Source organism: Onychomys torridus, chromosome 11 (genome assembly GCF_903995425.1).
Source record: "Onychomys torridus chromosome 11, mOncTor1.1, whole genome shotgun sequence".
Classification (NCBI taxonomy): domain Eukaryota; kingdom Metazoa; phylum Chordata; class Mammalia; order Rodentia; family Cricetidae; genus Onychomys; species Onychomys torridus.
This window is the reverse complement of record NC_050453.1, coordinates 10,440,721-10,465,979: the sequence shown is the minus strand read 5'-3', so window position 1 is coordinate 10,465,979 and position 25,259 is coordinate 10,440,721. Positions and strand designations below refer to the sequence as shown.

Below are 25,259 nucleotides of genomic sequence, written 5' to 3'. Positions count from 1 at the left end.
TCAGTCCTTAACTACTACCCTAGACAAAATCAACTCAAAATGGATCAGCAGCCTCAACAGAAGACCCACAACTCTGAAACTTTTAGGAGAAAAGGTAGAGTGCCCTACAAAGTATGTGCAGAGACAAGCACTTTCTAAATAGGATTCTATTTGTTCAGGAAGCAAGAAAGAAATGGAGAGGTTCAGGGCCCTTTTTGTGGGAGATAATAAAACATATGAAAGCGAAGGGAGGAAACTAGGGAGGAAAGGTTTAGATAGAATTAACGGTAAGTTCTTTTACTATATGCGATATATTATTTGCCTTTAGTGCTGACCCATTTGAAAACTACAGTAGGGGGCTGGGGATTTAGCTCAGTGGTAGAGCGCTTGCCTAGCAAGCGCAAGGCCCTGGGTTTGGTCTTCAGCTCTGACCAAAAAAAAAAAAAAAATCTAAACCCAAACATCAAAGGGTTTGGTAGCAAATCAGAAAACTACAGTAAATAGGAAGCACAATGGTTCTTATGTATGACTACCTCTTTCATGACAGCCTTTCAGTAAGGGGCTCCCATAGCCAACTGCCTGACCACTGGGGAACTTATTTGAACTTTAGCCCTAGAACCCGCTCCTATTCCTTATTCTATGTGTTGGTGTTCATCATTCCTGTTCCTCCTGGCTTCTTATAAAGCCACAGGAGATTGGTGTTGGATGATAGTCCACACGCACCTTGTACATTTAATTTAGATTATGGTTTTGCCCAAATGGCTGTGCTTTAATAAAAACCAAAATATTTCATGATTAATGTGGGAACAGGCACCTCATTGAACAAATTGAAAAATGTAGTCACTACCATTAATGGGGAACTGCTAAAGCCTAGATGAGGATTAAGGATTAGCCCAATGAAAACTGATAAATCAAGAGTAAGAAGGAAGATTAATACTAATTTCATTTAGATGATTTAATTTTAAGGAAAATATGGCTCAGTAAATGAAGTTAATGTTTCTTCTGGGTCCCAGAATCTAAATCTTGCTTATAAATATGTTCTGGCTTACATATCAAACTCAATGCGCTTTTAAGTTACAACCCCCCCCCCTTTTTAAGTAATTTCTGTGCAAGAGTATATTAAAAAAAAATTTTTTTTTTTTTTTTTTTTTTTTTTTGGTTTTTTGAGACAGGGTTTCTCCGTGTAGTTTTGGTGCCTGTCCTGGATCTTGTTCTGTAGATCAGGCTGGCCTCGAACTCACAGAGATCAGCCTGGCTCTGCCTCCCAAGTGCTGGGATTGAAGATGTGCACCACTGCCTCCTAGACTATAAAATGTTTTTAATAATAAAATTAATGTATAAATACTGCTCTATAGCATCATAAATATATTAATTCATAGAAACAAAAGGAAACTGGAGCATATGAAGTTTCCTTATGCCTGTATATCTGTTCATCTTAATAGAAGTAAGCCTAAAGATTTCATAGGGTTTTGGGCAAAAGGAGCATGCTTATTTTTGTGAACTTTAGATGATTCTTATCTGAGCCCAGAAAATGTGCTATGCTTTATTTCTGCTGTATGATGGTTTTAATTCTGTCATTCTAATTCGTTATCTGAATTGTGTTCTTTATGATATGGGGGAGGTCATTTGTTTGAGAATGGGAGGCAGCATTAGATTTCTGTAATGAATATGGACCTTGGAGATACACTGTTTTAATAATGTTGATTTGAAAGAAATTAATTCAGCTGTTGAACACAGGATGCCATCCTTATTTTAGGTTGCTGAAATGATGTTTATCTCCCATTTTGCACGTCCTTAGAAATGGAAAAAGTCTAAGAGTTCTGAGGCACAGAGCATTAAGAGCTTCTTTATTCTTTGTAATTGACTTTGTCCTGCCTGGTGGTGCCTGCCTTCTCTGAGCTGAAAGGACCCACCGGAGGCTTTTGAACCCTGTGAATAAGCTGCAAATCATAGGTTCTAGAAGATTCTTCTTATAAAAGCAATACATAAAGATGGAAATGAATTTGCTTTTGTATTAAGATCTTAGACTATAAAAATTAAATTTCCCCTCTTCTAACATTTATTTTTTCAGTTTCTCATTCGATTTTTGTTCTTGGCACACTCATACAAATAACTGTCAAATTAAGTGTCCACTTACGGAATTCAATTTCCTTTCTAGCTTCAGGTTCTTGTTAAATGGGAAAAAATGTGCTCTCCATTTAGAGCTACAGACTATTGAAAAGTAAGGTAGAATAATGTATTTGGGGGATGAAATAAAGCTGTAGAAAGCAGAAGGCCTTTGTTAGCAGACTGATTCATTCATTGGCAATAACCCTAAATAAGGCATTTGTGTTGGGGGAGGATATTTTCTCTGTGGTTTGAAGTTTCCTTTATCAAGTCAGAGAACAGTATTTTAGAGTGGTGTAGCATGCTCAGGGAGAACGTTCTTTCTAGGAGAGAGTTGTTGCATCTGAGAGTCATTAGTTTTATTCTTTGAGGCAAAATGTTTAACCGGATAAGGGTGAGAACAGGAATAATGGACCTGGAGCCCAGTGTGGTGGTGCTTGCCTGCCCTCCTGGTACTTTTTCTGATTCTAGACCACTCAGAGTAGTGAATAGTGGTTGCTCTTAAAATAGTAGGCTCAAAGGTCAGGTTAGCAGTCTGTCAGGTTAGCATCAGTCAGTCAGGTTAGTAGTCAACCAGGTTAGCAGTCAGGCAGTCAGGTTAGCAATCAGTCAGTTAGGTTAGCAGTCAGCCAGGTTAGCAGTCAGGTTAGCAGTCAGTCAGGTTAGCGGTCAGTGCACATGTCACTTTACCTCTCTTCATTAGAACCTCTTGCTCTTTACTTCTCTCTATGCCATGGAAGTCGGTAGGAGATCAGCTTCTTTTATTTAAAGAAAAGTTATGATTCAAGATGCGGCATGAAACAAATGAAGGGTAATTTTAATAACTTAAATACACAAAATATTTTAAGCTCAAATTCACCCCTTAATGAAACACATCGATAACCTGTGAATTTTAAGGAAATTTTTATTTAGAATATGAGAGAATAAAATTTAAAGGAAATTCATGCCTCAGAAGAGATGTGGGAGGCTGTATGTGGAGGCCCATGCCTTTCATCATAGCACTTGGGAGGCAGAAGCAGGAAGGTTATGAGTTTGAGGCCAACTTTGGCTACATAATGAATTCAAGGCTTCCTAGACTATATGAGACCCTGTCTCAACTCACATACTCTCTCTCTCTCTCTCTCTCTCTCTCTCTCTCTCTCTCTCTCTCTCACTCTCCACACATGGGGAAGTGGAGAGGAACAGACAGACAAACACAGGGGTAGGGATTGAGTAGTAGAAACAAAGATTAAAGAGTCCAAACAAAGTACACATATCTTGTATATCCTACAATGCTATGTTGTCATTAGGTTAAGCAAGGCAGATGGGAAAGCCCACTGACGCATGCACCTTTGGCATATTTGCTTATGGAAATGTCCTGATGAAATGACTTCTTTAGGTGCAGTGTCTGGGTATGAATCATGATATGGAAGTAACAAGGTTTGAGAAGCATTCTCATTGTAATCTTTAGATGTTTCCAAGAGTGCTTGCTACTATTAATCTGCCTTTATATTTTTATTTACTGTTGATAAAAATATTTGAGCAATAACAGGTTCTTTTCTTCTTCAGAGTGGGATGCTGTTGGGAACTCAGTGGCCTTTATGATTATTTTTTCCTAGCACTCTCAAGAAGACTGTTAAAGTAAGTGAGTGAGCAAACTGACTTTATATTGGCTCAGGGTCTTTTGTTAGTAACAAGGCATGTCCTTTTTTTTTTGTAGCTGAGGATTGAACCCAGGGCCTTGCGCTTGCTAGGCAAGTGCTCTACCACTGAGCTAAATCCCCAACCCTGTCCTGTTTTTAATTGTTAAAGTAGATGTTGTTTGTGCAGGTAGATGTGAAATGTAACACTTCTTCAGTCCATAGCCAGCATATGCTTTCAACTTGATTGCTAAGGATGTTTCTGCTCCTAATGAAATCTGCCACTTACACTTGAATTCAACCAGAAATATCACATTTTCCTGTTATTCCTTAATAAAAACTAAAGCTAGGAATCAGTACTTTTTATTGGTGAAATTATTAAGGCCACTCCACGTAGTTAAAAGGGAGGTTTATTTTGTGGGGTAACTTACAAATGAAGGGGTAGGTTACAGGGTCTGGCAAGGGTATAGCGCAGTCCGGCGGTGTTCTCTGGATAACTGCTCGGTCTACCTCCAGCGTCCAGAGTCCGGGAACCAAGAGAGCGAGCTCTTCAGGTTCCTTGGTCCTCCGCTTCCTCCTCCGCCCCGCCTTGTGGGCGTGACCATTACCGAAGCCTCAGTGGGGGTTGGAACTTCCAGGCCAATGCTGGGATGGCTATCCACTACAACTTTTAAGTTGCTTTGCCTTACTAAGTGAAACAGAATTCATTAATGTTACAGTGTTTCATGGAAAATTTGTTTTTAAAAGGATGTTTTGATCCTAGATATAAAATATGCAAGCAAACTTCCCGAAGGATTACTATGAGCCCTAAAGAACTCACCTCTGGCAAGATAACAATATAGTTAACATGTGGTTAACATGATAGGGTAGGCAAAGGCAGAGTGTGGATGAGAATGCTGTATTTGCAGGTTGGTTATTGTACAGTGACTAGTCTCAGTCCTCAGTGCCTCACACCACTGTCACAGTTCTCTGAGGCAGATGCAATTATTAGCTCCACCTTGCTAAAGAGGAAGGTGAGGCAGCAAGGGATTAATCAAACTGCCCAAGCGCCTGTAACTCTCCAAGGCAAAATTTGGAATCCACCACAGGCAGCCTGATAATACATCATTCCTTACTCCAGACTTGCCCTGTCTTACACCATAGTCATTGGCCACATGTACTAGTGAGCATTGGAATGTGGCTTTTTTTTCTTTATTGTAATTGATAATACAGTAAACAGATTAATCCTCATGATCACATGAACTTTATAAGACCTCAGGTTTTACAGAAATGTTCCATCTTAACATAAAATTATATAGTTCATAATTTAATGTTAAACACATTGCTTTGCTTACCTATAACCCTTATCAATGATCAATCTGTAAAGAAACACTATTAATGATATAAATGTCAGTTTTTAAAAAATGTGGGTCTTGGGGATTGCTCAGGTCCTCATACTTATCAATGAACACTACCCACCAAGCTGTCTCCTCAATACCCTTTAATCTATCTATAGTCTAATGACTTTGAGAAAATATTCCCATGATAGCAGGAGCTACCCAACTAATTCTTCTTTTCCTTCAGTTGTAAAACCTTTATTGAAACAAATAATGTATTTCTCTTGGGGCATGTTTTGAATTGAAGCATGAAGAAATACTGGGTCTCTGTAGAAGCAGGAAATCCAAATAACTACTGTCTTCCGCCTGATTGTATGAGTCATTTGTGAATTGAGTCAGGCTCTTTTTATACTTAATATAAAGGAAAAATAAAATCCTTTTTATCGTGCTGTGGGTTCAACAGAGATTATGTGCTTGAACTAAGGTCTTTGGAAACTTTCTTTTGTATCTAGTGTCAAACATGGAAAAGATGCTACTGAATGAATGAATGAATGAATGACTTCTTAAAGGGCTTTTATTTTGCGAAGTTGTTTGATATTTACATAATTTTATAGCAATTTTAAATGTGAACCATGGACTTAAATTTCTTGCTTAAAGAGACAATGCATATTCTAAGATTGTTTGTTTTGTATTTTTCAGTTTTTTTGAGACAGAATTTCTCTGTGTAACCCTGACTGTCCTGGAACTTGATCTCTAGACCAGGCTGGCCTTGAACTCAGAGATCTACCTGCCTCTTCCTCCCCAGTGCTAGGATTAAAGGCATGCGCCATCACTGCCTGGCTTCTAAAAGGATTAATAGGTTGGCTAAGTTGCCTCAGTCAACCCACAGTGAGATTGTTTGTTTTGGTGATACAGTAAAATGAAGAGAGTGTTTAATGAATTATATTGCCAAAAAAGCAAAGTTTAATTGTCCAAAGGAGTTTTAAGACATTGTCTTATTGTGTAGCCCTGGCTGGCCCAGAACTCACTATGTAGATCAAACTGTCTTCAAACTCACAGAGATCTACTTGCCTTGCCTTTAGAGTGCTGGTTTTTAAGGTTTGTATCACCACTCCTTGTAGTTTTTATTTTTTGTTTTTTAAATTCTTTTGGCTCGTTGAGGGGCCTGCCACCCAACTCCCAAATAAATACACAGAGACTTACTCTTTCTTATAAATGCCTGGCCTTAGCTTGGCTTGTTTCTAGCCAGCTTTTTTAACTAATTATCCATCCCATCTACCTTTTGCCTCTGAGCTTTTTTTGTTTGTTTGTTTGTTTGGTTGGTTGGTTTTTCGAGACAGGGTTTCTCTGTGTAGCTTTGGCACCTTTCCTGGAACTCACTCTGTAGCCCAGGCTGGCCTTGTACTCACAGAGATCCACCTACCTCTGTCTCCTGTATGTTGGGATTAAAGGTGAGTGCTACCACCACCCTGCGCCTCTAGGCTTTAATCTTTCTCTATTCTACGTGATTTTCTTTCCTTCTTACTCGTGGACTTGCCGTGTAGCTGGGTGGCTGGGCTTGGTGTCTTCCTCCTCTTCTCCTTTAACAGTGTTTCTTTTGTCTTTGTCCCTGAGCCACATGGAAGGAAGTTAGCCCGAGTCTCAAGGACTTGAGTTGTGCAATGATGACAGAATTGAACTAGGTTGCCGCTCACTTCTGTGACCTAGGCCAAGATATTTAAACTGTTAATGAATCTGTTTTCTCATGTAACATTACATTGTAAAGGAACCTTGTGATGTTTCAGTGAATTGCTGTGCGTGCAGCACTCGGGCATGTAGAGTCATCATCAGTGTTCTGTGCCTTGAGGCTTTTGCCTTATGTTCATGTTTTTCCAGTTAATTTGAAAAGTTTCTAGCTACCTTGTAAATACACTATTTTGGCCATGTGTGGTGTCATGTATCTGTAATCCCAGTCTTGGGAGGCCGAGGCAGGAGGGCCATCAGTTTAAGGTCAGCCAGAGCTCTGTAGCAAGACCTATCTCAGAACTAAATAGGGGCTAAAGAGATGGCTCAGCTGTTCAGAGCACTTGCTGGTCTTCAGAGGGTCCATATTCAGTTTCTAGCACCCATATTTGGTGGCCTAAAAACACCTCTAACTCCAGCTCCAACCTTCTTCTGGTCCCCATGGTCACTCACACACATATGTATATTCATCCTCACAGATACTTACATGCATGTGTACTCACACTGATAAAAATACAAAAAAATAAAACCAAAGTCTTGACAAATAATGATGGTGACTATTTGCAGAGCATGTGTATATATGCATTTGTATACTTATGAAATATTTCATTCTCTTGTCCAAGGTACTGTAGTAATTACAGCACTCATGTGTGTTGTAGTTAAGTGTCCGTCCACATCCTGCATAAGATCCTAGATTCTTTTAGAGCAATGGAGGTGTTACACTTTTCTTAGCTCCTACTACAAGGTTTGGTACATGGTGTTTAACAGAGCAATTGTTAATTGACTTAATTGACTTGTATCTGGAAATCTGTAGATCATGTGATTTTAATCAAAGCGGGGTGCTATTTTAGGACTTAATATATGCCTAGCAGTGTATTTGGAATTTTAGAAAGTAATTATTTGGCATTTAAGTGCTGAAGATTAGACTGTTGCTACTACAAGCTAATTGAGAGGTGATTCCAAGTGCCAGACTGTAACTCTTTTAAATCACCTGTGTCTTTGTTTCAGCAACCTTTAAAGCCAAGTGTGTAAGTGAATATTCTCATTGCTTCTTTCCCTCATTAGTCATCAAGGTCCTGCTCATCTTTGGTGCTGACTTCCACTCAGGATTTAAAAGCTGATTGCTTAAATATATTTAACTTCTACCCCATAGTTATATTTGAATCATGATGGCTGGCAGTGAGAACTTACCTGTCACATGCAGAGCCCCTGAGTGTGCTGTCTGGTTCAGTTCTTACAGAGCCCCACAATTCAAAGTACTCTTCGAGAAAACTAAGGCTTACAGGGGAGGGAATTTGCTTCCTCAGAGGTAGGAAGTGCTGCATCCGGGATTTGAACACGCATTAGGTATTTCATAATGCATTTCATAAGTAAAATCTGATACAATTAAAGTGAAACATCTGCAGCCTGAGGCTTACTGAAACTTCATTGGTAGCCTAACTTCATTTGGGGTGATGGAGCATCTCATTCTTGTCTCTGGTTGCTGAGAGATGATAATTTTATTGCTTTAAGTAAATTCTAAGCAAATTACATAAAATCAACATGAGTGATGCAAGGGATGGTGCTTTCTAAACTTACCTGAGGTTTTTAATTCCTTGTTGTTTATTTTAGTGAATATATTTGAGTCTAAGAAGATTGTCTCAGTGTAAGAAACAAGAGTAAAAACAAAGGAGGACTAGGAGGCTTCTCTTGTTTCAGAATCCAGGTTGTTTCCATGGATACCTTACCTTATCAAGAAACAACAATTTACTTTGAAAATATCTTTGTGAAATTTTAGGTGTGTTTTTTGCTGTATATTTATCTTCTTTAAGTAATAAATATTCGTTAAAATTTGTATGTGTGTAATTTTTTTGAGACAGTGTCTGGGGTGGCCTAGACTGTCCTCAAACTTGGCTGTGTAGTGAAGGCTGGCCTTGAATTTTTGAACTTCTGATCCTTCTGCCTCTACTTCCCAAGAACTGTAATTACAGGCATGTGTCAACCATGTCCAGATTTTTTTTAAAACTTTATTTTATGTGCATTGGTGTGAAGGTGTTGGATCCCCTAAAACTGGAATTATAGACAGTTGTGAGCTGCCATGTGAGGGCTGGGAATTGAACCCAGGTCCTTTGGAAGAACAGTCAGTGTTCTTAACTGCTGAGCCATCTCTCCAGCCCCACTCAAATTAATCTTTAAACTCACTTTTACATTTAATTCAAATGTGGATCTATTCAATGTCCAGTATTTTAAGATTTGAATAACTTGTACAGTTTTACTAGACATAGATTTGGAAATTAAGTAGGTTATATGTTTCTTGGTTCTTATCATCTATGACCAAATCCTGAGGTAGCACAGCTTACAATCACATTCTTCTTTAACATTAATATCATATAGTGATTGCTTCTGCTTAGGTGTGATGGCACACATCTATGATCAGTGCTCAGGAAGCAGAGGCAGGGGTTATCTCTGAGTTCACAGCCAGCCTGGTCTACACAACAAGTTCCAGGATAGCCAGAGCTACATAGTGAGACCCTGTCTCAAAATCAACAACAAAAACCAACCAAACGAAAAAACAACTTGTTTCTGTTATGTTTAGAGAAAAATGTTTTAAAATATGTTAATAAACCTTTTAATTTTATGTGTTCTCTCTCTCTTCCTCCCTCTCTCCCTCCCTCTAGGCAAATCATCAAACTGGGAAGATGATAGTTGGGGAGCATGGGAAGAAACAGAACCCCAAGAACCTGTAAGTCTTTATAATTGCATGGTCTTCTTTTGATTTTGTGTGTGGAAGGGGTCTGCATGTGTGGTGGTCAGAGGACAACTGTGGAGCCACCTCTCTCCTTTCCCCTTTGATGGGCTCTAGGAATTGAACTCAGATTCCCAGGCTTACATAATAAGTGCCTTTACCCACTGAGCTGGTGCCCAACGTGGTTTTTGATAGTGACATCTTTTGTAATAATAATGGCATATTTCAGTGTTAGGTTGACATTTTGAAAAAATCTTTGTCACAAATGGTTTTACGTTTAGTTTGTAGTAACTAACTAGATACCTGCTTTTAAGGAACTTAATGACTACAATAATTGGGCACTGTATTCTATGCTACAAGGACCTGAAATTCATTGGCTGTGGTCCTAGGGGGCCAGTTAAATCCAAGATGTAGGGCTTAGCATCTGACAGTGCCCTTTTTGCTGCTTCATAGCATGGCAAAGGATGAAGGAGAGACAAAAGAAAAGGGAGTGTGTGTGTGTGTGTGTGTGTAGAATCCAGACTTCCCCGTCCCCTCAGAACAGACCCACTCCTGTTATAACAAACTCATCCCAGGATGGCAGCATTAATTTGCTCACTCGGCCTTTACAACTTCACTTCTTATTGGTTCTCAGCTCCTCCTTTTACATGGGGTTAAGTGTCTGACATGACGCAGGGGACTCGGTAGAACCATAGTGGTGGGCTAGATAGAGAGCGCTCATTGCTTTGGGAGTCTTTACTCTTCCTAAGTTATTCTGAGTGCTTTCTAAACATTCTAAAATATGCTATGCCTGTCATATTCTAGGTGCTAAGACTATATCAATGATGAAAGTAGACAAGTCCCTGTGCACCGTACTATGTTTCACCTGTGAGTCGTGGACGATCTAACTTAAACTGCCTTAAACCGCGGAAACCTTCATCACTTCACATGGAAGGCCATCCAGAGTTAGGGCAGCTCCTAGGTCATTTGACCCAGGCACTGAGCTCTGTCTGTCATCGGTCTCTTCACGTCTGGCTGGCTGGCTTGTTTCTGTCACAGGCAGTGTGGTGGTGTTATTTGTGACCAGAGGGAGGAAAAGATTGGACTGTCACCTGCTGTTCTGGGGAAACAGCTTTTCTTAAAAGCCACTTACAGCTTTGCCACATCATTTCTTAGCCAGAACCGGGACGTATGACACCTAGAAATAGCTTGTTTCTGTAATCACTGACTTTTATGTGTGTGGAGAGACTTCTCTTCCAGTCTGTGATTTGGGTAATTTCTCATTTTATACCATGATTTTGGTGTTTTTATTTTTCTCTCCTTTTTCCTTGGTTATTCTACCTAAATTTTTTTCTAGCTTTTGTTCCAGTAGTTAGTTTCCAAACTTGAGTTTCAGTAACCAGTATTTTTTTCTGTTTCATTGTCTTTAGTTATATCTTTAATTCTGTTTACTTTGAGTTTGTTTTCTAGCTTCTTAAAATGTCATTATAGATTACTTTTTTAAAATCTATTTTCTCTTGTAATATAAATCTACATATTTACCTGTGCACTCAGGTTTTTATGTGTGTTTTCAGTTTCATTTAGTTTTAGATGTTTTCTAATTTCTTTTGGTTTCCTTTTTGATTTGTTAGAAGTGTGTTACTTAATTTGTTGCAAATGTAATAGTCTCCCCTTGAGGAGGGAGACTTTTCCTAAGACCTCCTGAAGTGTTGAGGATAGCTGTGAACCCTACAAGTACTATTTATCCAATATGTCCATACTTTTAAAAAAAGTTTAATTCATAAGTTAGATGCAGTAAGATATTAACAATAATAACCAATAATGAAGTGGGAACATTTTAACAATATACTGTAATAAAATTGCAAGCATCATTACCTTTACATTTGGAGGCCAGTATTAATTAATTAAAATAAGAGTTACATGAACATATGCTCTATGGTGTTCAGACTGTTGCTTTAACAACCAAAATGACTACAAGAGACTAATGGGTGAGTAGCAATGTGCTGGACAAAGGCAGGGTTCACAGCTTCAGGACTCCAGGGCATGGTGGAGTGGGACGTTGTGTGGCTTCATTACATGGTTCCTTCCTGGAGGTTTCCACCTACCCCTTGGACCATGACTGGCTTTGGATAACTCAAGTCACAGAAGCAGAACTGCAGATAAGGAAGACTGTTACTGGGAATTGACCAGATCTCTTTGTTGATTGTTTCTGATTTCTCCTTGATGTTGTCAGAGAGCTTCTGTACGTGCTTCCAAACAGTGTACATCTACGGGGCCTACTTCATGGCTTCATACACGGTGTGTTGTATTAGATGTTCACCTCTGTCGACAGGGAAGGGTTCTCTGCATTCAGACAGGTTGGTCTGTTCCTGTCTCTGTGTTCTTCTGGATTCCTCTTCTTTCTGCTAGTGAGAGAAGAGCATGGACATGTCCGCGTGTTCTGGTGGACTTGCCTCTTCCTGTGAGTGCTGTCAGTGTTGCTTCTTGCACTGAGCGGGGTCCTCCTGCGGACTCTGTCTCCATTTACGATTGTGTCCCTGCTCTGAAGTGTGTCAGTGTCCCCGGTGCTGTGTACTCATGGCTGCCCTCTCCACTTCTTACACAGGCATTGCTTCCCATGGCCTGTCTCTTTGCCTTCTTTTCCATTTTAACCGACTTCTGGTTTTGAAGCTACATTTTGTTTTTAATAAGTAGTTGGATATTGCTTTTTTAATCAACCTGATACTTTTGCATTCATTAAATAATTTCTTCACATTTTAAGTGATTATTGGTATAGCTAAATTCTCATCTGCCATTTGGCTTTGTGTTTTGTGTATACCTAGTCACTTTTTAGTTCCTTTATTAGTCAGTGTACTCTAAGGGAACATAATCAAAAGAATGACTGTTATTAGAAGGGGACATATTAGGCTGGTCTGAGTACTCTGACAGTCACTGTCTTAGGTTGGCACATGGCATGGTCTAGTACTCCGACAGTCACTGTCTTTATCCTGGAGGCCAAGAATCTATAGCTGCTTAGTTCATGCAGCTGGCTGCCTCAGTGTGGTGCTGAAGGCCTGGAGAGTTCCTGGAGAGCCACTGTCTCCAGTCCATGTTAGAAGCCTGAAGAAGCATGGTTCTGGTGTCAATGAAGGCTTTCAGTAGCAGGGCAGATGAGCTTGCCAGCAGGAGCAAAGGCAAGGAGCAAAATCACATTTTCTGAGACCTCTTTGTGTGGGTTGCCATTAGAATGTGCTGCCCACATTAAAGATGGCCCTTCCTACTTCAGGTGACAAATGGAAACAAATCTTCCACTCAGTGCTGGGTGGCCGGCTATGAGGTGCTTCCCAGTTCTAGTCAGTGATAACCAGGATTGGCCATCATAGTGTCTTCTAACTCTTTCCTCCATTCTTTTGTGTTAAACAAATGTTTAGTGTACCATTTTAATCACTATTTACTCCGTTGTGGAGTGCAAACTCATCGGCAGCACCAAGTGCATCACGAGGGCTCGAGGGACATGTCCTCCGAGCCTGCCACAACAGGCTCCACTGTCGGCTGCTGGCCTGGAGAGAAGGGATAAACTAGGCGCTCCTCTTGGCTTCTGTCCACTTTGGGTTGTTGTCAGCCAGGCTCCTTCCTGCCCATGCTGCGAATTGCGTGGAAACACAGAGCCGGAACCTATTGTACTTCCTGGGCTTCTTTCTGCAGGCTGTCTTGTCTTTCTCACAAAGTAAGTGTGTGTGTGTGTGTGTGTGTGTGTGTGTGTGTGTGTGTGTGTGTGTACGTGCGCCTGAAGCTGGAGTTATAGGTGATTGTGAGCTGCCCGACATGGGTCCTAGGAATTGAACTTACATACCCTAGAAAAATGATAAGCACTCTTAACTACCGAGGCATCTCTTCAGAATCATTTTCTGGATGTTTTTAATGATAATGTCACTGAACAATAAAGTTCTCCTTCTGCAAACAAAACAATAAAATCATATTCCAATATCTGCATCAGCAATATCCAAGAAGGTCTGTATCTGTGACTACAACTTTAGTAGCCTTTGAGGTTTAGATGTATCTTTCTCCTGTGGATATTTCACCCTATAATTGTCTGCTCAGACTGCCATACCACACTGCCACAGTCTGGGTCACTTAAAGAACAAATATTCATCTTGTCACAGCTGAAGATCAAGGTGCCAGGGGCTGCCCCTCCTCTGACTGCTGCAGACAGCTGTGCTCCTGTGTCCTTGTTGGCTTCTCTGTGAACAAGTGGGGCTGTGGAGTTGTTCTGGTATCTCATCTCTTCTTAGGATATGAGTCCTATCGGACAAGGCACAGCATTCAGGACCTCAATTAACATCAACTTTTTTCTTACAGTCCCTATGCTCAGTACAGTCACATGGAGCTACTGCTTCAATATCTAAATTGTTGATAGTTAGATTCAATTCAATATATACAGTGTCCAAAATAATGTTTCCATGTCTAACTGGTCCCAGCTCTAATTGGGCAAATGAAAAGAATGCAACTAATGAATTCCTTTTTCCCTACAAGGAAGTGCAATAAGAGAATGAGGAGACAAGCAGAAACAAGTATTCGGGATGAATTGGGATGCAAGGAAAAGGAGAATGACAGGTTGATAGCACCGTGGTAAAGCAGTGGATGACTTGGGGAAACTGGAAAAGAAGATAAACAAACACACTGTCCAGTAGATAGAGGACAGTCCTGAGTAACAGCAAATTACTTTGCAAGGGTTTGTGTTTTATTTTCTAGTGTTCCAAGAGCTTTTAGTTGGGACTGTGATTGCTTTGCTGTGGGAACTAAGTGATGAACATGGAATGTTTGTTCAACCAGTGTCAGGCCATAAGGGGACTGAGACAGTTTTGAAGAAGCTTACGGAGGCTTACATTAACCTAAATTGGTAAGGTATTCTTTCATTGGTGCATTAGAGCAAGTGGTAGGAAGGATAGAATTGGCTGGCTCCATCATAACCAGATAGTAGACAGGAGAGGAGTGGACCTAGGAAAGTTCTACCCTATGTCCTCAGCTCCAGTGGGCAGTGGGGAGAATTTCTATTCAGAGTACTTTGAAGTATGTTTCATCTGTTTTACAGAAGGGTGCGTAGTATGATTTTTCAAGGTCAATCATTCATCAGATTAATAGGGAATGAAAGTATGTTGATTGGAAAGAGGCCCTGGAGAAATGTTTATTTATAGGCCAACAATTGGAATATAGCTCAAGTTGATTACATGTACTTAGAGTATCATTGAAGACAATTCTGGAGAATCTCCAGCCTTATTGCATCACCTCCATTAGATGTTGGTGACATCTGCCACACAGGACACACAGCCATCCTGGAAGGTGACCACAGAGGGTCTCGTTCCCAAGGTTAGTTCTGACTAGGAGCTTGGACCTTTGACTATAAGAAATGCTTATTTTGTCAATGGTCCTTCTTTGAGCACTAATGAGAGCCAAGTGTAACCTAGTCATTCTCAATGGGGAGTGGTTTGTTTTGTCCCCTCTAAACAAGGACAGTGATTTGGCATCATGTGAACAGTCTTGGTTTTCAGTTTGGGGCAGAGGTATGTCCAATGGGCAGGGGCTGAAGGTCCTGCTAGGCAATTTCTACCACAGAGGATAGTCACTCAGAGCAAAGCATGATCCTGCTCAAACTGTCAGGAGTGCTGAGTCCTGGCTTTCTGCAGAGCTTTTCCTGTGATTCTCTAGTCTCTGCCTCTGTTTTTTTAATTTTTTTTTCCTCTGTTATTTCTTGGCCTTTTGGAGTGGCGAGCTTCAAAGCATTGCTCTGTCAGACATTAGCTTAGTTTCAGTAAATTCTGGTGGAGTGGTTTGCTAGTGGGAAGGGTACAGTTAAAATGATCGCTGGCCAGCAAAGCTAGCTTTGGGTTGTTTCTAGATTCTTGTCCTCAGAGCAACAAGCTGTGCAGGTCCAGTGTGGCTGGCACAGCTGACGTGCTGAAGAGGCTTACTTTACTCTCTCTTTATTAGCTGCAACTTTTCCTTTCTCACCTGTGATGGTTGGTTTTAGTTCACCTCTGTACTCCTCGGGAAGTCCCCAGGGAACCTTCTGTCCTATGCATTTGGGCTTGATGGGGAGGTCTCTGTTCTGCCACCTGTCCAGGTGGATGGGGTAAGAAAGGGATCTAGGGGCCTGAATGGTCAAACATGCTTCCAAGCAAGCCTCCTCCAACCTTATTCTTCCTTCACTTCCAGAGGAGCCTGTTGGAGGTTCCCATCAACCAGGGCACCTGCTCCTGAGCCTCCCTGTCCCATCAGGTAGCACTTAATTTCCCCAGCTCCATCCTCAGCACTACAGCAGAGACCAAGAAAAGACCTTTCAGCCAGGGTGAATGAAGATCAGCGTAGAATGAGTAGAACATAGGTTTAGCCTGCACAGGGCCTTAGGTTTCATCTCTAGTGCCTTCCCTAGCCCCCAGATATGCCGTTTTTAATGGGGTTTTGTACCAGGGAGAATAAAAGTAAAATTCACATGGTTAATTCATGCTTTTTTACTTGAATGTGTATGTATACATGTGGCATGCCCGAGTGTGTAAATGTATATTCCGTGTTTGGGCGTGTGTGTGTGCACATGAGTGCTCCTGGAGGCCTGGGGTTGGCATCAGGTGTCTTTCTCAGTTGCACGCCATCCTGTTCATTGAGGCAGTGTCTAAGATATAACAAGAGCTCATGTTAGGCCTCATCTGGCTAGCCTGCTAGTCAGCTTACCTCAGGGGTCCTGTCTCCACCTTCAAAGTGCTGCGATCCATTCCAGGCAGGCTCCATACCCACTGACCGACAGCGATTCTGAGCCCCACACTCTGGTCCTCACACTTGCACAGCAGCACTTCATCCACCGAGCCAGCTCCCACTACTGCTGCTCAGTTGTGTGCTGTTGTCTGTTTTGTAGTCATTTAAACAAAGGACTAAGGCGTGAATACTTGTGTGTTGTTGATTTTTTTACAATGGATTCTACCCTTTGTATTTTCTAAATGGTTGGGCCCCTAGTATTTTAGCAAACTTAGGGTAGTGTGAAATGCTCATTAATGTTTTAATCTTTGATTTCACTTGTGGGTGACATTGGTCATCGTCTTATTTTTCCATATATAAATCTTTTTGGTGAGTACTTACTACTATTTATTTTTTTTCTAAAATCTAATAGCAACATAAGGCCCTTAACATTTGATTTAGCAATATGGTCTATTCTGACTTCAACTGGATAGTAATGGCTAATTATTTATTGGTCATGTTGGTCTGAAAACTAAATGGTAGAGTCTCTGGGTAGATATTATTTGGTACTTTCTTGTACCCCACAGCACCTGGTGGAGTAAAGAGATTTACTGTCTAGTATCAAATCTTTATTCAGGAAATAGAGACACATGGTTGTTAAGTTTGGAATTCCATTGTAGTTAATTGTGAGATGAAGCTTTTAATAAAAAAAAAAAAAAAAAGGAAGCTGTTTTTGCCATGCTTGTTGCAGAAAGTTCAGGTATTACATAAGAATGTAAGCATTTCACTCTCTAACACTAATAATATTTATCACTACCAATGCTGGGCTTTTCCATGTTGGCTTTTTCCATATAGATCAAAGGTTGAACAGGCAAGTGAGTGTACACACTTGCAAAACCTCCTAAGACAGTATCACACTCTACAGTTTAGACATAAATAACAATGGCATCGGGTGTGCTGGCCTGCTGAGACCAAGGCTCTGGGCTCAATCCTTAGCACTGAAACCAGGAGAGTAACAACAAATAATCCTGAGCTAACTATGAGATAAATTGTAAAATTACTGACTTCCTCTAATTTTAAAAATTGACATTCAGAGTGTACATTTTGTCACTAATTTTACTTGAAAGAGAGCTTTTTTAATTATAACCAAATTAGAGTTCATGCTTTGCCCCATTTTGATTTGATTTTGAGAAGACCATAAGATGTTTAATTTGAGTGGTTCAGGCTCTGATCTTTCTACGCTGTGTGAGATTTGGTGGAGGGGCTGCAAAGCTTTGCCATCTCTGTCCTGTTTAGTCTTTTGAACTGTTCTGTAGAATTTTGCTTGGGGAGAAGAAGTCCCATTATATCTTACCCCGAGAAAAGTAGGAAAAGGAAGTTTGAAGAGCATTGGGCATAACATAGATTAGAAGCAGACTACTACCAGGAAACGCAACGTGGAGACCTTGCTTTTGTGGTACCTCTCTTGCTTTCAGAAAGTGTAAATGAGTATTTCTGAGTTTGGTGGCCACCAACTAGAACTACTGTGAGTATGGAGAGCAGACCCTGAGAACACTGGATTGTATGGGCACCCCTATGATACATACACAACTTTGAAAGTTAGCCCAATGAAAAGAACATCCAAGGTCAAAATTACAAACTGAGAAACTGCCCCTGGCTGCTTTGGTGGCTGCTTCCATACAGCAGTGGAGGCACCAGTAGACATCAGGCAAATGATGATTCATTGGCCTGGTAGCAGCTGTCTGCAAGCAAAGGCTGGTTATGGTGCTGTCGGACTATCATCTGACACATCCTGAAAGGATGAATCATCTGACATATTGAAGTCTGAAAAGAATGCTAAGGCTGTGACGAAGCCCTGAGTGAGAGCAAGTGCCTTCTCCAGGGCCTTTGTGGCCGCTTCCTGCCTCACCGATTAGATGAAGACAGAGGTTTCGTCCCTCTCCTGAGAGGGTCACATTTATAATATGGATGCATTGTTAGCTTCAGGGTCTGGTTTTTGTGGGAAACTTGGAAACTTGTTGGTTTAAGTGTGAGATACTTTGTTTTCTTTCTTTTTAATTTCTTCCTCACTTGGGAAATTAAGTGTCTTTTCAGTTGGTGGTGATAACTTTAGGATCACTGGCTTCAAGAGAGCCAGTGTTAGTGACTGTGGACCATTACTAAGGATAGGTTTTTCCACAAACATAATTGGTATGCAGAGATCCTCATGTTATGAAGTGAACAGTGAGCCTGCATCTTACCAGCTACCAAATGTGCACCAATGCCTTAGCCTGTTGCTAAGTTGGAAATGCAGCTTTGTGCTGAAGCTAGTTCATTGTGATCCAGCCTGAGGTAGGGGTTTCTTTATTTTCCCTATCCTGGTATTTTTGTCAAATGATTTCTGCTTTAACTTGCAGTGTCTTTGAAAGATCTGACATAGGAACTCCTTCAGACACATCTCTGTCCTTCATGCATAGCTTCTAGTTATGCTGCCGCTGCCCCGTGCCTTGAGCTGGATTCCTAAGAACCCTTGTTTCTATCAACTGGCCGGCCACATTTTCAAGAAGGGGAAAGTCAGAGCAGGGTGCAGTTACTGAAGGAATTGGAACTCTACACAGATTAGAGGGTGTCTTTTTAGGGTTTTATTGCTATGAAGAGACACCATGACCACAGCAACAACACCCCCATCCCCAAGGCAAGGTTTCTCTGTGTGGCCCTGGCTGTTCTGGAACTCATTTGGTAGACCAGGCTGGCCTTGAACTAGAGATCCACCGGCCTCTGCCTCCTGAATGCTAGAATTAAAGGAGTGCGCCACCACACCCAGCAGCAAGTCTTGTAAAGTAAAACATTTAATTTGGGCTGGCTTACGGTACAGAGGTTTAGTCCACTTTCATCATGGTGGGAAGCATGGTGGCATGCCAGCAGACAAGGTGTTGGAAAGGTAGCTGAGAGTTCTACATGTGGATCCGCACACAGCATGAAGAGAGCCTCACAAGAGACCTGGCTTGAACTTCCGAAACCCCAAAGCCCACCCACATGACACACTCCCTTCAACAGGTCATACCTACTCAACAAGGCCACACCTCCAATAATGCCGCTCCCTATGATTCTATGGGCCATTTTCATTCAGACCACCACAGAGGGGGAAAGGAAAGATGTTTTTAATGGTCGGTTAAAGAAATACCTTAAGAATACGCCGTCTTTGCTGAGTGTGATGGTGTATGCCCATAATCCCTGGACTATCACTATTTAATATATTTAATCAAATATTTTCTATTCCTCTGTGGTTTGCACTCTTCCCAGGCTATTGCCCAAAAGTGGGCTCTCACTTACATAAAAGGACCCAAGACTCAGACTTAGTATCTTGGGTCTCAGTCACTAGTGCGGAGGCCATAGGTTGTGACAGCGTCCCACTCTGAGGAGCCTGGGATGCTGTGTGGAGGAAATAGACTATGTTCTAGTAGAAATCATAGATCCAGGGAGAAATATAATTACAGCTGACTTTTATCCATAGAGATAATTTTCTCTCTCGTTTTTCTGTAGAAAATATGTCTTTAAGACAGTAAGGTAGATACAGAATTCCCTTTAAAAGGAGCTTGACTAAAATATGAATTTTGCCAGTAATAATGTTTTTCTGTTTTCAAGAATGTGCAGCCTTCTTAGCTCTGGCTCCAAATCCATTCTTATTGCTAACATGAAGGGAAGCACATGTAACTACACCAGAGGCTGCAGGCTCTGTATCCCAAATTTTAAGTGTTCTGACAGAATGTTATGAAGCCTTCAAAAAGAAGAAGAAACTTCTTTGTGGAATGAAGAAAGCAACGTGTTAAAGTATGCACGTATTATATGTGCATTCTCATAAGGGAAAAGGGAGAGAAGCACAGTGAATGTATCTGTTTGTATGTGCAGAGGAGCATACAGTAATACATGTTAAAGTATGTGTGTATTATATGTGCATTCCCATAAGGGAAAAGGGAGAGAAGCACAGTGAATGTATCTGTTTGTATGTGCAGAGGAGCATACAGTAATACATGTTAAAGTATGTGTGTATTATATGTGCATTCCCATAAGGGAAAAGGGAGAGAAGCACAGTGAATGCATCTGTTTGTATGTGCAGAGGAGCATACAGTAATACATGTTAAAGTATGTGTGTATTATATGTGCATTCCCATAAGGGAAAAGGGAGAGAAGCACAGTGAATGCATCTGTTTGTATGTGCAGAGGAGCATACAGTAATACATTTCACTGGTTTCCCTAGTTGGCCAGAGCCTGCTGAAAGATATTTATTTATTTGTGTGTGTTTGTGTGTTATGTGTATGGGTGTTCATACACACATACGCATGTTCCACATCATGGGCATGCCACAGCACATGTGTTGGGGGTCAGAGGCCAACCTGGGGGCATTTCTTTTTCTCATTCCAACACATGAGTTCTGGAAATTGAACTCAGGTCTTAAAGCTTGCTGACAGGCACCTTTGTTTGCCCAGCCAACTTGCTGACCTTGAGAGAGATTTTCTAAAGACTGCTTTACTGCTTGATGAAATTCCTAATACTGAGTTAATTCTGAGTGTTTCTTGTGTTGCATTCTGCTAATGCCGTGCTGTTTATGTATGAAAGTTTTGTGTCAGTTTCACAGCAGGTGTGTTTATAGTAGTATTTTGTTGGTGGCTGTCATTGACCTATTTTGGTGTGAAGAATTAAGAGTATTTCTTTTTCTCCCCCTTCACTCAGGAGAGGGAGGCACAGTTGCAGTATTCTTTAAATGGTTTGCATTTTTATGCATAGGAAGAAGAAGGAAATACTTCTAAAACACAAAAAACTTCCTGGCTTCAAGAGTGTGTTTTATCCTTATCTCCAACCAGTGATCTTATGGTGATAGCCCGGGAGCAAAAGGCTGCATTTTTAGTGCGTAAGTACCATTGTTCTCTGCTGCCTCCATTTTAATGCAGAGATTAGAACAGAATGTGAACTTGGAAATGTGTTATTTCTCTTCTATATTATATGGTGGTTCTATAATTTATTACACTACATTAATTTATGCACTACATTTTATATATATATACATACACAAGTAAATAAAATATTTCCCTTTTGGGCTATGTGTATGTGTGTGCACATGTATGTACAGGCTCCTCTGCACATGTGTGGAGACCACAGGCTGATGTCAGGTGTCTTCCTCTGTGGCTCTTCACCCTAGTTTTTGAGTCAGGGTCTCTGAACCTAGAAGTCAAACTGGCATCTTCTTATCTCTGCTCTCAGGCACTGAGCTCACAGGCCTAAACTGCCCCTGGCTTGCTCTGTGTTTGTGTATGTGTGTGTGTGTATGCGCATGTGCATACTGGGGATGCAACTCAGGTCCTCACACTTGCATGGCAAACACTTTATGGACTGAGCCATCTCCTTAGACCCTGAGTACTTCCTTTTTAGTCTGGGGTTGCCTCTGCTTATTTGTGTTTTTGGTTTTGTTGTTGTTTTAAAGCTGTCCTTCTGTAGTTAGAGTTTTCCTGCCAGTCCCACAGTCGCTCAGACCCAACCAAGAAAGCACATAGAAACTTACATTGTTTACAAACTGTATGGCTGTGGCAGGCTTCTTGTTATCTACTTTTTCTATCTTAAATTAACCCATTTCTGTTAGTCTATACTTTGCCACATGGCTTGTGGCTTACCAGTACCTTTACATGCTGCTTTTCATGGCGGCTGCTGGTGGTGTCTCTCCCCAGCCTTCTACATCCCAGAATTCTCTACTCTCTTGTCCCGCCTATACTTCCTGCCTGGCCACTGGCCAATCAGAACTTTATTTACACAGAGCGATATCCACAGCATCCTTCTATGACACTTCTGAGGCAGTACTGGCCACCTAATTCTTGCAAGGAATACTCAGTGCTGAAAGAGCTGTAACTGTCTCCTTACAGCAATGTCAAAGGGACTTAGCTGCAGCTTAAAAACTCAGTACTGTAAATTTTCACTTGGTGCATAAGTTTTCAGCTCATAAGTTTTTGTTGAAGATGTAAATATTAAGATTTGGAGCTAGATAGACTATTAAAAACCTCATAGAACAAAATAAGATTTTGTATAAGATGTCTGTGGGTAGTCCTAAAGAGAAAATTCATTCCCATGGCATAAATCTAATATAAAAACTTACCCTTGCCATTTGAAAATAAAAGTAGTCTTCTGAATAAAGTTAGTACGGTGGCATATGAGCCTTCATAACTTGATTCTGCAAAAACTCTGAATACAGTACTAAGTTGTGGTTTAAAGTGGAGGAAGGAGAGACCAAAGGCTTGGGGACCAGCTGGTCTTACAGAAATGCTTTACAAACTAAAAACATTATGTATTGACCTATAATAAATATCCAAGTCAGTTTCTGCAGAACTATCTAATACTCAACTTTTTAAAGGGGAAAGATAAAAATTTATAAGTAAGTTTCTGGTTTTATTTTACCTTTTTTTTCCCCCAGCAAAGTGGAAGCATGGTGATAAAGGGAAGGAAGAAATGCAGTTTGCTGTTGGTTGGAGTGGTTCCTTGAGCGTGGACGAAGGGTAGGTGCGAGTTCTTTTGTTTGTCTGCATGTGAGATGTGGGAAATGGGTCTGTTTGTACGTGCATCTGTTTCATGTGTACAGGTTTTGTGAGTGTGTGTGTGTGTGTGTGTGTGTGTGTGTCCCCATGTGTGTCCTTCCCAACTTTACTGGTTGTACAGAACTATTTAGTTAGCAGATTTCCTTTTGTTGCTCTTAGGATTTTTTATAAATCCTAATCTGAATAAAACTGTTTTTCACAGACTTATGCTTTAATTTTATGTGTATGAATGTTTTGCCTGCATGTGTGTGTGTGCACCAATATGCCTGTTGCCCTCTGAGGTTAAATGAGGATGTCAGGGCTGAACACAACAAGAACTCTTAGCTGCTGGACCATATCTCCACCCTGGGAGGAATGTGAGGAAGTTTCAGAAAGCGTCTCATAAAATTTGTTTGCACAGTGACTGAGCTCATGGCTTTGCTTTGGTTTCTGCCTATAGGGAGTATGTGACCAGTGCCCTCTGCATCCCATTGGCAAGCCAAAAGAGGTAAGGATGAGGGTGGGCTCTGTGTCTCTTCTGCTTTGTTGGCTGAGCCATTACAATCGTCAATTTTATTCCTGACAGGAGTTCCACTGGGCGTCCTGACTGGACCTGCATTGTGGTGGGGTTCACATCTGGTTATGTGCGATTCTACACTGAGGTGAGTTGGGTCCCCAGCAGCAGAGAGAGCCAGCTCACTGTGTTGTGTATTAGGTTGTGCCACCTCATGACTACTTTACCAAAAACACAGGTGGGAATCAAGAGGATAGTCTTACTAAGAAGCTGGGAAATGTGTAGCTGATGAATTAGCAGTCGTTCTCAACCTTCCTAATGCTGTGACCCTTTAATACAGTTCCTCATGGTGTGGTGACCTCCAGCCATAAAATTATCTTGTTGCTACTTCCTAACTGTAATTTTCCTACTGTTAGGAAATGTGATGTAAATATGTTTTCTGATAGTCTTTGCGGGTTGCGACCCACAGGTTGAGAACTGCTGCTTTATGGGGTGGAAGAAGAACAGATGAGCAACCATCTGTAGAGGAAATAGAAGAGACACTTGTGAAAAGGGAGGACTTGGTGTCCTTGGGAGACTATTGGGAAATGGTCTGCTTGCCTTGTCGCTGTTGAGTCACGCCAGAGAAACCAGCAGGGCCTTTCTGTGCTTGCTTCTAGAGTGGTGTGCTTCTGCTTGCACAACTTCTGAATGAGGACAGAGTGCTTCAGCTTAAGTGCAGGACCTACGAGATCCCCCGGCACCCTGGAGTGACTGAGCAGGTAATGTAAAGATTGCATTCGGAGTGACAGTGGCAGGGCTGGGGAGACAGCTCAGCACTTGAGAGCACTGGGTGCTCTTGTTTGCAGAGGACCCAGGTTCCATTCCAGAATGCACATGGTAGCTCAAAACCCTCTGTGGCTTCTAGGGGATCTGCCACCCTCTTCTGTCCTCCACAGGCACTAGGCACAGGTGATACACAGACATAAATGCAGACAAAACATCAATACCTATAAAATCAATTCGAAAAAAAAGTAACAGTGACATTGTTTTGAAGCAGTTTTGTTTTGCTTTTTCTGGCTGGAAATTGAAAGATTTGTCTTGTGGCATAGTTAGCTGAGATGGCATATTCTAGCAATGTAATTTGTAGCTAAGTAGAATACCGGTCTTTGTATTAATTAAAACACTATCTTAGTGTTTTATTGCTATGAAAAGACACCATGACCACTGCAGCTCTTATAAAGGAAAACATGTAATTGGGGCTGGCTCACAGTTCAGAGGTTTGGTCTGTTAGTGTCATGGTGGAAGCATGGTGGCATGGAGGCAGACATGGTGCTGGAGAAAGAGCTGAGGGTTCTACCTCTGCAGGCAGCAGGAAGAGTGAGAGACACTGGCCTGCCTTGAGTGTTTGGAACCCCAAAGCCCACTCCCATGTGGCACTTCCTCCAACCAGGCCACACCTCCTAATATATTGTACCTTAGTGACCAAGCATTCAAATCTGTGAACCTACGGGGGCCAAACCACCACAGCGACTAAAGGTGAAAATATATTAATGAAACTTTGTACCTTTTCAATTTTAATTCAAGTGTCAAAATTACCTACAGTAAAACAAAAAAAAGTGTTTGTTTCACAGTAAAAGTTACCATAGCACTACTGAACCGGCATGCTTTTATTCCATTTACAGTATAGGGTTAAAACTCTATAATTAATCTTTCTTTTTGCACTACTTAGTTCCAGAAAATCCCATGTCAAACAGACATATACTGAATGCATACATGGACTTAAACTGCACAGTAAATTACAGGAGTTATAGAAAAAACAATCCAGTACGAGAAACTAGATTTTGTCTGTCAGCATCTAAGAATGAATTAATCAATGAAATCAACAGTCAGTCAGGCATACAGTCAAAATAAACTGCAGGGGAAAGACTGAGCCATGACTGTCCTGAGAGGAGGAAATTCCATGGGGTGAGAGATTTACTGTGAGCCTTGGATAACGAGCATGCAATTTGATTGGTTAGCGGAGGAAGAAGGGGTTATTTATATTTCCAGGAATCAGGAGAAAAGTGAGGGAAGGCT

General features: G+C 41.1%; 1 protein-coding gene across 2 annotated transcripts in view; it reads left to right on the top strand.

The window, feature by feature from the left end:
- Rab3gap2 (RAB3 GTPase activating non-catalytic protein subunit 2) overlaps positions 1–25,259 on the top strand; it is an 86,266-nt gene that overhangs the window by 5,632 nt on the left and 55,375 nt on the right. For both annotated transcript variants that reach the window (XM_036201881.1, XM_036201880.1), the window contains exons 2-7: positions 9,400–9,464; positions 20,916–21,039; positions 22,588–22,669; positions 23,148–23,195; positions 23,274–23,349; positions 23,861–23,962. In XM_036201881.1, coding sequence (XP_036057774.1) covers positions 9,400–9,464; positions 20,916–21,039; positions 22,588–22,669; positions 23,148–23,195; positions 23,274–23,349; positions 23,861–23,962 — 497 coding nt within the window. The remainder of the gene's footprint in view (positions 1–9,399; positions 9,465–20,915; positions 21,040–22,587; positions 22,670–23,147; positions 23,196–23,273; positions 23,350–23,860; positions 23,963–25,259) is intronic.